At 33.9% G+C, this 15,742-nt stretch overlaps 1 protein-coding gene across 1 annotated transcript; it reads right to left on the bottom strand.

Moving 5' to 3' along the window:
- Window positions 1-421: 421 nt before the first annotated feature.
- LOC125647175 (homeobox protein Hox-A1) lies at window positions 422-15,742 on the bottom strand. Its single transcript, XM_048873861.2, has 2 exons — window positions 15,052-15,742; window positions 422-2,146 (listed from the first exon to the last, which is right to left on the bottom strand). Exons 1-2 carry the CDS (start codon window positions 15,599-15,601, stop codon window positions 1,812-1,814), a joined length of 885 nt encoding a protein of 294 aa, XP_048729818.1. The 5' UTR covers window positions 15,602-15,742; the 3' UTR covers window positions 422-1,811.

Here is a 15,742-nt window from a genome sequence, read left to right as displayed (position 1 = left end):
TTAGCTTCGCCAAATGTACACAAATTCTGGGCAAAATGATTTTGCTCTGGGTAATACTTATATTTTTACAAGAGAGAGTTGAGTGGGTTTTTTTGTATAACATTAATTGCGAAATTATTTTTGACTCCAATACTAATTGTGAGTATTAGCTATGTACGGAATAATCCAAGAGGCTGGGCGTGAAGAGTTTTAGTTGTTAACAAAATCCAATTCACAAAGGCTTCATACTCGGCTGTGTTCCCCGAGAACAAAATTCTCAACAAATAGAGTTGAAAGCGGCCTTTGAATCATTTCCCTGGCCATGGTCTTTTAGATCATTGACCCTGGGTTTCCACGTCTTTACGAGCTTACACGTAACCTCTTAGGCCAGGCTAAGGTCAATACTACCGTTTGTCCGCCGAAAAAGAGACACATACAGAAATATTGCACCAAAGTAGTTTTATTGCTCGATCATTGATATAGAAAAACAAAAACTTATATATAAATAATCGTGTTTTTTCATAAAATTCAATAAATATATCTACCTTTTGAGCTGAATATTCATATAAAGTAGTGTTCATATAAATTCAACGCAGTTGAATATCTGTATGAAAGAAATAATAGGGAACCCACTGAGTTAAACGTTATGTATGATCACATTCCCGACATAACTCGGCTTCCACAGAACGCCCACCATCATTAAATAGCATTACATGTAATTTTTTAAAATTGCAGCATTCCTAAATTGAATTTTTAACTACTGATCTTATTAAATCATCTTACTTTGAAGAGTCATTTAATAACAAATGCATAGTAGTTACAGATAATTCATAATTTTAAAAACTAAAACTTTATCATTTGATCGATTAAAAAAATTAAACCGAAACGAAAATCAACTTTGATGATAATAGGGATATGTAACAACTGATTTGATACACAATGCATATTTATCAGAATCTTTCAGATGCAGGATGAAGAAGATCTATTTTTATAAACGTATGCCTTCGTGTAGATGATAGGCTTATAATCTGGAATGTTATCGCAATTATATTGAACACAATATGGATATAAACATAACGATTTTCAAGTGCATCAAAATGATTAGAATCTACTCATTATTTTTTATATCAAATATATTACATTATGCTTTATTCATGAGTAAACTAATTATACCAGGCGGGATTGCTGGTACCCAAACAATAATATTTGTAGGAAACAAACAAAAAATATCGCTTTCATTCCTCCTATAATATGACTAGTATAACTGACAATAATGAAACGAAAAATTATAGTTGGGCAACATGAGGGGAAAAATAGATAAGTGTAAATCAAGATAAAAACAATAAAGTCATATAAAATTAAAAGACCTTTTTTCGTCCTTTAGGTCTTTAACTGATCAACTTTTCATTCTCTCCAAAAGTAATTAGATACGCAATCATTTTTATAATCAACATGAACTTGTTTGCGTATAGGAATAATTCTTATGGTGTGCATACGGAAATAAAAACCCTGTAATCATATGTAGTCTGGGCAATAGACAGTAGAAAAAAAATGATTGTTTTCGACAAAGAAAAACAAAAAGCAAGTAATTTTTTCACATAAAGGGACCATATCTGGGACTGTTGTTTATCGGGTACTCCAGAGACGGGAATGAAGCTGTGAGACATTTTATACATATCATGGGCTGTTCCATTTTGTCATTTTGTCCAATAACAACCATGCAAAGATTATATACATATTGCACCAGTGTTAAATATAGCACTCATATTCCACTCCATTGACATAATTAATGATAACGACACTTTGTAGGAGGTTAACATCTTTGGAATCGATTATCTCCCCTCTTGACATAGAGACATGGCTGTCATTGTAAGTCCATCAAGTCCACTTAGTGAGCAGTTATCGCCCCTATTTTGATCAAACTGCGCCTCACGTAGGCGCTTTTTCTGCTTCATTCGCCTGTTTTGGAACCAGATTTTCACTTGAGTTTCGTTCAGTCCAAGCGCCGCAGCGATCTCGATTCGTCGTGCACGTGTCAGGTACTTATTAAAATGGAACTCTTTTTCGAGCTCCGTAAGTTGTTTGTTTGTGAAGTTCGTCCTACCCATATTAGGCTGAGGTGTCCCGGGGGTGGGAGGGTAACCATAGTCATTGGCTGTTTTCGCTACTACAAAAGAAAGAAATTAAAATCAAGAATTGATATTGATAAAAACAAAGGATAATCATGTTTCATGATTATTTCTTTATCATTCCAAGAGCCAGGGGAAATCGGTGCAATGAGTTACAGCTACTCTACCAAAAGCTAGAGTTATCGGCCTTGCTGCATGTGTACTCTTAGTGACAGCTTTGACTTTGGTGCGTACCGGGGCCCTGACACCTTAACGCCGACTATAATCACCAACAACCGCAACGTACAGTTTCCCTGTCAGAGGAATGAGATTAATGAAATCCTGGAGCGACTACCACAGACATTTAAACGGTGCTCTGGGCAGAAGGGTGACCAAGCGGCCATTACTCGGTCGTTTGTTTACTGATGATAGCAGAATGTTCAAAATCTTCTGGATAATTCTAATTTCCTGGTTATTAGCTAACATACGTAATTGATATTTTTATTTACTGAATCTGCAAAATTGAGCATATGATTAACTTAAAGGTGTAAAGGAAAACAATGGCGGCATATAAGAATTTACAGAAAATTTTGATTTCCTGGTTAACCCTAAGGTTGCACGCAATGTCTGGAGTTAACAAACACCAAGTCAATATTTCGATTAATTCAATTCTCCCTCCACCCTTTTTTGTATTTGAATTATTCAAATCAAGTCAAGTACAAAGACAATCCTACTTTACCATCTTATTTTCGATATAATTTATTCCATTATTAAAAAATCGTGTTTGATCTATTTATAACGATGTTCAGTACCATAGAGATAGAGAAAAAAATCTGTATACATAAAGCCTCCACAAAACTATTGTGCATTGTGGCTGTAACGGAACAGAGGGTGATGATGTACGGCTTGTACACGACAGAAACCGTGAACATTTTGCCCACCGGCGGAAAACATTGTTATGCTTTATATCAGCAACACTTCCGGGGAAATTATAAAATAACACATAACGACATCATTGTACCCAGCGACAGTCATATATTGCTTCTCACTACTATACTCAAACAATCTTACATAAAAGAAAGATCATAGCAAGAATCTCACAACCCATAAATAATCTACCAACAGTCTCTTGTCTCGTAATAATTGAATTATTAATCAGGTCGCGACACCGATGCACATCTACCTTAGTGAGATTCTAGGCTATTATAAACCACATATATAAACAATCTCAGTCTGCTTAAATATTTATATCATGCAGAATACTTCGCCCTTAAATATATCAAAGGATTTTCTATCCCATAAAGAATATTTTATGACAAACGAGTGTCAAAGTCGTCTTGTTAGCATCGAAAACCGAATCTTATGACTTGAAAGCAGAACTAATTCACTCCTACAAGCGTGGCAACATTTTCGGAAAGTTCAGCTTAATCTATATGGTGCTCTTTGGTAACAGTTTCATGATTTTTTTTTAAATTCTGGTTTTCTAATTTAGGTTCGTGTTCAGACTTATCATTGCTATATCTGTGTTTTAAAATTTCAAATCACGGATGAGATTTTCAAACAATTATTTCAGAAATCTTAATGCCAAATTTGAGAATGATTTATAACTAAATATACAGCATATCTTAAAGACAGTTTTAAGAAGGCGGTGCTTTGTTCAAGCCGATTTCCTTCCCTGCAAAGAATTACAGAGCAAATCATAACCATGATTACGTGCAATAACCCAACGCATGAAAAGGTTTATTACTTTATCAGATAATTATAGGCCCTTGCATCATATCAGAACAAAGTTAATACGTGTACGTATCCTTTTTAACCTTGAATATGTACTTTGTTCTTCTTTTGCATTCTGTCATCTCTGGAGAGGTTCATATTTGACCCCAAGCGCCGAGGACAGCCCCAGACTAACTACAATGTATCGACCTCTGTTTTGTTGAAAAATGGTTCTTTAATTTATGGAAAAACAATCTTTGTGATCAAAAATATCTTTTGGAAAAAAGTATTCTTCTCAGCATGAGGGTATGAAATGGAGGATGGTTTAATTATGGCCTTGATGAGACAGTGTGTGTAGAATTATCCCCAGATTATTAGAATCTGTCACCACGTGATTAACGAGCACAGGTCGTTATAGTTCTGAGTAAACGGCCGATGTGGAAAAAAGAAGTAAAAAAAAAAAAAAGGTCTAATCTCGCTGACGATACTCTGTGAAAAGGGCACAGATTTAAAGAAAAAGATATCATGTAAAGTCCGTTTTGGTAATCGTAATTTATTGAATCATAATTTAATTACATCTAAGGTATTGTCCATGTAAAAGATTTTTCGTTTTGAGAAAAGCTTATCTTAGTTTCTTGATTTCTGTTAGCCGTCTATCTCAATGGATTCACATATACTTATGTACAGTAGTTACAGTATATATAGTAAATGGAAAGTGTAAAAAGTTTTATATTTATATCAATGCTGTACAAATGAAAGAAAAGCTATGGTCTTGTATTTGATTTTGGAAATGAAAACTTTCTTTTACAAAAACTTTCGTTTTCTAATTTTTTTTCTCTCAACTTTTATTTTCATTTGTCGGTATCGGTTGTATCATTATGCACTGTCTTTCTTGAAATTGTCTTTGTACAGGTGTGCTTTGGTTTCGTCCTTCTGTTGTTTCATATACAAAGACTCAAAGAAAGAATAATAAAAAATCATTAGCATCGAAAGAAAAATCATATGCAGTCGAGCTGAAAGTGTTATTTTCTTTTGATAGTTCGTGAAATGTCCTCTCTCCGGTTCATTGTCTGGTCCCTTGATTAAAGCTTTTGCCGGGAGAGTAGCGCGCATGTTTTCACGATCAACCTTTGTGGCGTCCATTCATCATCATCTGACAGTGAAATAATCACATTAAGTTTAATTTCTGTGTGAAAATTAACTCCAACCCAACTGCCTTACGTGCTAGATGCTGAATCGCGATTACGACCGAACAAAAACACCAAAAAAAAAAACCCTGCACACCTTCACTTTTTCCATATTTCTTCTATTTTATTTTTCATAGTATCAGTAATTTTAGAATTTCTCTCCTGATTATTTTTAAAAAGCAGTAGCAAAACGACACTTTCAAATTCCGTAATCAAAACCTAACGCACTTCATGAATTTTGATTGGGTTTCACGGGTTTCAGTAAAAGCATTGTTTGCTAAAACATTACTATTTTAGGTGATTTTGGCAGGTACTGTCTGTTATTTTGGCCCTTTGTCAGGAGTCATCTCCCTTGTGGGGTCCAAAATCCGATGTGATAAATTGCTGCTGAACACAGAGTGTAACCAGACGGAGGTTATTTAATTTTCAAACACTCCAGAGGCATGCAGATTTTCCCGCATTATTCAGATATTTTTTTTCTATAACAAAATGCAGTTCTATGACCATTTTAAGCGAACAGTAACTCAAAAACTTTGTATGACTAAATTCATAGTTGTTTTAAAAAACAAAGTATTCTCGGATAATTGATCATTGGTGTAGAGTAAACCTTAAGTCCGCGAGGTTCAAATTCCCCAGAAACTGGAGAATTTTAGATGCTAAATCGAGAGAGTAAAATCGTAAGATGCAATATAGACAAGGAAATGTTGAAATCAAACGCAAATGTTCAAAATTCTTAAAAACATTTATTAGAACCTCGTTCGTTTGTAGCATTTTAGTAATTCATGAAATATGTTCTCCGGTGTAGTTATTCCGTTCCCCTATCCCGAAATGACCCCAGTTAACCTTCGCCCATTATGAAGGAAGGTCAGTGTGGTTCATACCGTTTAGACTATTGAGCCTTGGTTCGGACAATCATCAACTCCTAAATGATTCGACAACAGTAAATTATGTTCCACTTGCTGGCAAATATGAAAACTATTCAAGTCACTTGTATGCAAATGTTATTTTAGAAATTGTTAATTGTTTCATTTGTCGTATTTTCTTCAAAATGTCAACTTAAGTGGTTTACGGGTGCCTTTATTCTATTAGATGGTTTTTTTTTAAATTCTCCATGGGGAAAATGTTTAGAAATGATAGTAGAGCAACGATCTTCAAAATTATTTACAGATCCATACATCTTGAAACTTTAGCCAAAATAACTTGATATTCATTTTTTTTTTAGTTTGAATACATACAAAAAGAATTTTTTGTACATTGCATATAATATACCTAACATAAACATGAAAACTTTTTTATAAATATACTACTATATATTCTCTTTAACTTCAATATTCCGACATGCACCATTCTATTCATCGAACAAACACTCTAAAACGCTCCACTGCCACCAAATGCAGCCCCGCGTCACAGCTACGAGGATAGGCGCGCAACATTTCACAACATGCAAACACTCGCTGCGTCTTCTGTGAGTTACGGAATCTGACAATGCCGTCGGTTTTCAGCGTTAACTCCTGGAATTACTGTTTTGAACTTGACAGCCTTGATTCCACACAGATAACCCATCCATCATTACTGAAAGACTGGGTCCTTCCCGTCAAACACAGGCCTGACTATAAAATTGAAAAGCCTCGCTTTAGTCCGACTGAATTTGTGTATCTATTTGTTTGATTGTTTTTGTGTAGAATATACCCTGCATATTTACAGCCAGTAAATTCTAAATCGTGGGTAGATGCATTCGCTCATCGCTAGATATTCTTCAGAATGCACAGTCAAATTAGCACCATTGTTAAGCGTATTACCCGATAATTGGCTGTTTAAAAAGAAAAATACGTTAATATTTTTTAAGCTGGAAAGCGCAAATTGCCCCCTGTATTTTATGACTTCGGCACACGCAAGGAAAGTCTGCAGTGTGTACGTTTGTTATTCTTTCTGACGTTGGACGACATTTTCCTCATTTCTCTAAAATATCTCTAGGTTATAATTAGTAACTTGTACTGCTAATCACAAAGCATAATGAAAAAATGAACAAATCAGCAAGGCAAATATCTAGAGGGTTGCATATCTGGTTCACACATTCATTACTTCATATCATTTTTAAAGGGATTTTTGTCAATTATGAAAACAATCATTGATGTTTTAACACAGAGAAGGAACGAAAACAGTAATGAGCGTTTGTTTGATTCCTTATTTATTTTTATATGAATAAAAATCACTTGAATCTCAGACATTAATTACCTTGCCAATTTCGGTTACCGAAAGTCGACAAATTGACTTAAATAATATATATATATATATATATATATATATATATATATATATATATATATATATCCATCCTCAGGTGAATACAAATATTGAATATTATATTAGGTATTCAATTTGTATTCACCTGAGGATGGATGTTAAAATCCAGAAAGCGCTAGTGATTTAAATATATTTTGGAACTGCATATTTTCCTGCTTTTTTATTGAATTATTTTGACTGTGTGATATCAACTATTTTTATTTGGATTATATATATATATATATATATATATCCAACGATGACTAAGTACACATGATCCACATTTAATTAATTAATTAAATGTGGATCATGTGTACTTAGTCATCGTTGGATATATTTTTTCTACTTATTACCTATACCATGAACATTTTGTGCAATTTTACTATCTCTCTCTCTCTCTCTCTCTCTCTCTCTCTCTCTATATATATATATATATATATATATATTCCTTTGATATCTTTACAAATTATAATGATATGCATGTGCTGCAGTTATAAAATTTCGCTTATGAATTTTGATAGATACAGTACCTCTATTTTAACGACTGGAAATTCCAACAGAAATGAAAGTAAGATGTATGATTTTTTTTAGATATAAGAAATGAATTTTCATTTTTGAAAATACATGAGGGCATGAACTTTGACGTTTCACGCCGGCATACTTTATGTAGCGCGTTAAAAATTAGCGCTTATTGAAAAGTATACCGTTGTAGTTTATACCATTTTTTAAAAATGAAATTCATTTTTCAAACCAAGATGTGCTACATAACCGTACTCATACATAACGCAATGTTTCCGAATTCGTCTTCAAAAATAGAAGTTAATTTACAGTGAAAACGCCAATGACATGTTTTAGTTCAAATCTTATTTATGCAATAATCTGCGCCGTATGCGGTGAGAATTACATTAGCCAGACAAGGGACACATTAAGACACCAAATGAATTTTCAATGGCAAAACATCCGAGAACCTAGATACCAAGGTACCCGTGTAAGCGAGAAGGTTAGAAATTGCACTAAAATACTGTTTTCCGGATTTATATGTTCCCCAGAGACACGACAGAAAAAGAATGTGAAACCAAACTGTTTATTCAGAGATATAAATCTTACTTAAATTGTACATAATTCAGTTTTGATGTATATATATATATATATATATATATATATATATATATATATATATATATATATAAATCTCTCCGCATTTGTGTATAATGATTATAATTTTCCCGTATTATTTTACTTATGTTATACATGTATTATGACAACTAAAGCGTAATAATATACTGGTGCTTTTTGATAATCTTACTCATTTTATATGATATTAATGTAAGTTGAAGCAGTTTATGCATATAAGAGTGTCAACTGTTCCAACTTACTTTATAAAATGAGTAGAAATTACATCCATTGCTTGAAAACAATAAAATGATGATGGCGTTGACGAACATGTTAACCAGTTGGATAAAGTGGCAGTTATCTAAATTTTCAATACTTGTATTTTCCAACAAAAAAAAAAGAAGAAATTATTGAGTAAAAGAGTGGCACATTTTAAAATATTATTTTTCTCAGAGCTTGACTCTTCTCACTTGAATTGCCTCACTTTTGGAAATTTTGCTTACGCACTAATGATGAGTCTGATTCTAAACTGCGTATTTAGGATTTCATTGGTAGGATCAGAGAAACAATCATTAATTATCCCGGGTTAATTAGGATCTGGTTTTCGTTGCACACTTCACATTATGACAATAAAATATAAAATGAAGACGTTCGACACAAGATGACAAGCGAACATCACAAGATCAGATCTTATTTTTATGTGAACTATCGCGACATGCCATGACTGCGGTTAGATCTGTTGATGAAATTATCAAAATCTAATAAAAGAGGTAAAACGTAAAGTTTTGCATGTCACCACTTCCGGGGTGTGGTCCAAATTTTACGGATCCTGATCCCGTGGGATGGTGGGGCGACAGACAGACCGCTAGACACTCTGTCCCGCTCACAACTTATTTACAAGTATAAAATCAGACAAATTGGTGATGATTTTATATACTCGATCAACAATTAAAATAATGATATGTTAAATAACTTTTCATTCATATGTCGATGCGCTACAAGCGCTTTCATCTCTTCTCTCTTTCAATATTACTATTAGAACATTAATAATAATAATCTTTAAATTGAAGCCCAATAGAAAGCTTTTTCCTTTTCATTGCGTAAGAAGTTGAATATTTAGGAATAGGAAGTGAAGACAATGCAACCTGTATTGTGGTTTCCTAACACTGTTTATGCCTTTGTTTACCTCGGGATCACGTTAAAGAGCGGCTATATCTGTTAACATTGAATTTTGTTTATTTCTACAAGTTCCTCAAATTTTAGTACTGAAGGTATAAACGTCTTCTTGTTTTAAAAATATTATAATGGAGATTCTTAAAATAATATCCTCGTAAAATAAAAACCTTAAAGTCTGTAAGTAATATTTAATGAAACGTGTCACTTATTGCCCTCCAAACACTTTTTAGGTTGCCTTACAATGGATACTGGGAAATCAAAACGGCGCCGAGTTGTGTTTTGGGTTGGAATGCTACTGCTAGTACACGCTCATACTACTTTTGTACTACCACACTATATCCAAGCTTCTAAGTTCCAAACTAAGAGCGGTATTTCGACGATTTTTTTTCAAAGAAGATTAACGTACCGTCGTAATCAAAGACACATTCTAAGCTATACTTTGTTACTTTTCCCCGATGTGTTTCATTTTTTTCTTTAGTATTTAGATGTTGTACACAAAACTGTGACCAACCTTTATAAACCAACCACATTTCCACAGATTCACAATTTACGCCCTGGCATTTCGTCCTAACTCGGTTGATTTAATCATCAAAAGGAACCAGGGACACTTTTCAAAGGATAATATTCTAATAAAATGCAAAAATGAAGCAGGCGAGCCTTAAATACTGTCGATTTTTGACACACACCAGTGTCAGGCGCCTTATAGATCTAGGAGAATGTGACAAGCGAAAAATATTCCAAGGACTATAAATTCTAGCTTTATCCACCGCCTAGAGTAAGCTTCGGGGGGAACAGTCAAAAACACGGAAACTTTGAATGAAATATACCTGAGTCATGGTCCTGGAGATTTAAGGGGGAGAAATGCCTATTTAACTTTCTAGAAAGGTTTTGTTTTACTGTGAAGACGGTGGGTGGTATAAAATTGTTTCAATAATGTACATGTATAGTGTCACCGCTTTTAACAGACCAATCTTACAAGATAAAAAAAACAACAAAACTCGTGCGCCGCTGTTCGTTGGAGACGGTCGTAAAACCATTAGCCTCTGTTTTTGTTTGATTACAATGCAGCGATTTTGTTGTATCTTCTTATTAAAATAGTTTCCTTTAATTTTAATACATCAAATTCATCATACCAATGCTTCACTTTGAATTAATTTCTTGCTTTAGTAACATATAACTAACTACATGTACGATAAGTTTTTTTTTCCTAACGAGGTTGATTTTATCCTTTTGCCTTTGTAGGACATCAAAGATCAATGGGAATGTTACGTACATGCGGAGTCATCTTAAATCGTCTATTTATTATATCAGTTAATACTTTCATACAAATCTTAAATTTTACTGTTCAATGAAAAATTGAATAGTCATTGTCTCTTAACGACATAAACTGTTCTATACAATATATATATATATATATATATATATATATATATATACACATATATCTGAACAGATGTACATAATCATCTGCGTTCATTCATGATTTTTGTCTACCAAATAAAACACGTTCATTCCGGAACTGAAACAGTGGATTATGCAATATTTTGATACGAGTAAAATCGCGATACAAGATATGAAATTAGGTTTTGATTTTCATTAGTACACGGAAATGATTTAAGAAACCGTTACTGAACTACAGAAGTCTGTCTCCGTTGGATGTTTAAGGGCTTGTATTGGGAAACGTGCAAGCAAGTCGCCATTCAGGATTTTAAAAAATATAGTGGTATATTTTGCCAGGAAAATAAGGCTGTATCAATATCTAAAGAACATAAACCAAAGAAAAAGGATACAATACATGCGAAAATTATTATCTTAATTAAAATAATCCATCTTTTTTTATCAAATTTTTCTTTTTCCTCTTTTTTAATTGTTAATTCAAAAGCATCCTTAATTCTTAAAATTGCATTAAGTATGATATATGAACGTGATGGAGGACAGACGCATTGCATGTTGGGTATTACCCTCAGGAATGCCGAGGTCTCACGATTGAAGTATGTGGAGCCTCGGTAATAATTTGATGTGTCCATCAGTACCGCATCTGTTTACAGACTAACACCAGGTGACAGTCGAATCATTTGTCATCACCATACTTAGACTCAGTGTTATGCCGACAGAACTAAATAGGTCAAGAGATACGATTATTTACTTTTCTCTCAGATCCACTTCACTTTCTATGCAGTCACACCGTAAATTATGATAAATACATCTATGATATTTTCTAAAAGTGTGTTGAACTGACAAATCTAAATCTCTTGTCTTGAATTAAGCAAAATATTTTGTTTTTAATTACGCTAATGAATTAAAACTAATCAAATTCTTTCAAAATCATGGAAAATGATGATAAATTCTATGGTTTCAATATTTTGTTTCATATTTGGTTTTTTTCTTCTCTTAGATATATTCAAATATTAATGCAACCAATATACAACTGCGCGTCAATTTTGTAAGCATAAATCACCAACTTAAAATAATATTGTGATAGTTTGATGGTATTTTTATACTTTGGTGATAATTTTTACAAATCAATTCAGTTCCCACTTAGATCATCTCTATATAAAAAACAAGAAGAATCTTGTTGTATTGCTGTAGGGGAATTTTGGCCGATGAAAAGTCCGATAAAAATTATGAAGATCTGTTAAGAATACTGCAGGCACAAGGACCGTGATTTACACAGCTTTGGCTAGATAATTTATTGACAGGAAGAAAATTAATTAATCACAATATTTTTCTTTAATTACTTTCATTATCTAGATCATTTATGATTAGTTTTCGTCTTTCTTTATCTCATTCATTTGCATTTTTCATATATATTTGTATTCTGCAAGAGAAAAATATTTTCAGAAATTGGTTGCTTTCCAAAGATTTGTACTTATGCTTTTTTCTTTTATGCAGCATTTTATATATCGTATTAATCCATCTACCCACCACACGAGTGCCTCAGACTCATTACTGCACGTTTTCCTCAGCACAACTGACGAGATAAATGAAATATGATTGAGTGGAAATTGAAATACGATAGTCGAAGATTTAAAACGTGTAGCGTGTCCCCCATTAGTGAAACAAAAAATTGACAACCCGTCAAGAAGGGAGACACAATCAAAACACAAATGCATCCGAAAGCTAGAAATCCAAACTGCCTAACATCCGGGCTTTTACATCCTGTGCAATGACGTGCGCACCCGACGTGTGGATGCTGCTCACATCCTGCTGAGTCGCTATTACTGAATAAAGGCATTTGTAGTGAGATTGAAGTCACAATCAACAATTTTATGGTTTTATCCTTTAAAAATTAGTTGTTTTAAACATCTAACTTGTATGAATATTTTCCTACCCCTAATCCTCTCTTAGATTACAAAGATCATACTATTTTTTAATGATTATTTGTATGTATGTACAGGTGTATATGATTTTTAAAATGCATTATTTATTAAGGAAGAAGTAAATAATACACATTGCATCTTGTCAGATAATCATCGGAGCCCCTCAGGTGTGATCGGACATTGCAGATAACCAAAGCGATCCGATTACCCGTGTTTCGGCGACCAGCAGCCATTGATACCCTGTCATTCAAATTTCCGGATTACAGGCCTGTCATTTTGCTATCGATTCCGGCAATTAGTTTACTGTGGATCATTCGAGGACAGGCCGTTATTTAGCCATTTGGATGTGACACCTTGTACAATTTAAAATAGTTAATCTTCAGAGTCAATGACAAATACTAAATGTTTGTCATAAAATCTTTTAACCCTTAAATCGTATATTTAAGTCATTAAATTCTAACGTTTCAGAGGAATTGTCCAAAAAATATAAATATCCATTTCTACATATCATTTACAACGTACTAGACTTTACTAGGAATAAAAATATACTTTGTTTACATGTAACAAAAACACGAGAGTTATACTGTTTCAAACAATCAATGAAATTTCAATATTAAATAGTTTCTTTTCCTCTAATATTATCTTTAAAATCAATGAATTATTTCACAATAGTATGTAAAATATTTAGAAACTTGTAAAATGAGAAATATCAGCAACGACCATTGTAGTTTCTGATATCCGATCACCTTGAGCTGCATTAACTGCCAAACCGAATTACTGGGGGGGAAATTTTAAACGCAGAACTTTATTCAGAAAAAAATATGAATTTGATAAGTGTATTCCTTAGAGATTACAGAGAAGATAAAATATCTCTCCACAAGGACGGATCTACAACAATTTCAGCAGCTGATTAGCACAATTCAACTCTTTTATTTGTAATTACAAGGATATTTTGTAACCTATACAATTCATTAACAAGTGCCGTATTTATTCTGCAAATTACATAACGGTATTGGTGAAATCGGCGATATCATCATTAATTAATAAATGTAGGGATCGGATCCCGGTGACACAGAATGTCCAGGTATTGGAAAACATGCCGGTGTTACTGTGTAATCTCCCGATTTACATGGTACTTAACAACTCTAGCATAATGGAAGAGTAAATTTTAAAACAACTGATTGTTGGAAATTGGCAATCTGAAGAGATAACCGTATTCGAGTACATAATTAGCTAGGACGTTTACAAAACGAGCGCATAAAAACTAAGCAAATATCTGTCTGTGCAGAAATAGACATTGTCGAGGGACGTCTGGTCGTGCATGCACGTCCGCCTAGGCTTGGAGACCAGTACCCGGGTTCCGGTCGTACCAGGGTTTGCACAACTGCTCGCAACTCGGTATTAGCGTCTAGATTCTGAAGAGAGCAAACATATTGAGCCGTCTGTGTCAAGTTAAAACAAGGGTCAAATTTCACTAGGTATTAAATATACAGGCTTCCAGCCTTTAATTCTGTGTTTGGTTTTGAATATTATTTCTGAAAAGTAAATATATCACAGTCCCGTTCTGTTTGGTTTGGATATCGCGGGGGAATTCTCAGACTTGACTTTACACAGTATTTCCGTGTTTATCTTGTAACAGTGGTCATTAGTATTAAAATCATTTTTATATGGCAAAAAATTACAGTATTTGTGTCTTAGAGTTTGTCAACAATACTACTAGTATGATTCACAGGTGTATGAGAGAGTTAGAGCATCGCCCCGGGGGTCACTAACGTTAATGTCCTAGGGTCAAAAAGTCTGCCGCGGATCTCTTTTTAGTCATTTTCCTACCGAATTTTTCTCCTCATAATCACCTATTCATTATCTTTTAAGAATTCAATATATAATGACAAAAATATAAATGACGTGGTTTCGAAAGTCTTTACGTGGAAAAGCGAGCTATCCATATAGTCAATATATATATATATATATATATATATATATATATATATATATATATATGGTTTTATAACTCCGTGATTAAATCACTTGTCAGCCTCTATGATATTCAAGTAGAATAAATAAAATTAACAAAGAAAAGAAACATTTTTCTCTTGCCAATTCCTTCAGTGATAAATTTTAAAATGAAAATAACACCTTGCATTAAGATTGTGACCAGAAAATGAGACGTACCTGGTTTTGGTGCATTTCTCTTGATCTGCATCCACCTAAATGGTTTATTTTGTAAGTTTTGGCCGGTACTGGGCTCCGCTTTAACTGGTGAGGGTACCTGTTGATGTATTGTCGCACCATACACATTAGAAAGAGAACAAGATGTCAAATTATCAATACACGTTGTCCCGAAGTTTGAGCGACCAGAGTTTATAGTTTGTCCGGATCCGAGGTCCCCCGCCAGAGCCGCGTGGGAAGGAATATAGTGATCTACAACATGGGTCTGTGTGTCCCCCAACTCATAACCCTGATGCCTCGTGGTTCGCGGTACGACCGGCGTGTTCACTTGGTAGGTTAATCCCTGGTTTCCGAGAGAAAGATCGACCCCTGAAAGTCCAGGGGGAAGCATATTTTCTGACCCGTAATAATTCTGTTGTCCAGTGTCAATCGCACGTGCGTTGATGTTGTTATTGTATCCGTAGATCGTGTTAGGGATTTCTGATGTCGTATACCCATTGACGTAGGGATGTGCATCCAAGTTACAAATCGTGTAATCGGTGTCTGTATTCATTATATCTCAATGTTGTCTTGTCAATGAAACACTTAAATCAGCTGTCGATAGCGAGATAAATCTAAAATAAATGGAGCTAAATTACGACTTGAATATGACAGGATTAGAAAGACAGTGGCGCCCACGTGACAACTTCCATCC

The sequence above is a fragment of the Ostrea edulis genome, chromosome 6 (genome assembly GCF_947568905.1).
Source record: "Ostrea edulis chromosome 6, xbOstEdul1.1, whole genome shotgun sequence".
NCBI lineage: Eukaryota > Metazoa > Mollusca > Bivalvia > Ostreida > Ostreidae > Ostrea > Ostrea edulis.
The sequence above is the reverse complement of the archived record's forward strand: the minus strand, read 5'-3'. Positions and strand labels throughout refer to the sequence as shown.

Coding starts and splice junctions, on each gene's coding strand:
- LOC125647175 (XM_048873861.2), bottom strand. CDS start 15,601: ATGAATACAGACACCGATTACACGATTTGTAACTTGGATGCACATCCC. Junction 2,147..15,051: donor GAGAAATGCACCAAAACCAG/GTACGTCTCATT, acceptor TTTCTTTTGTAG/TAGCGAAAACAGCCAATGAC.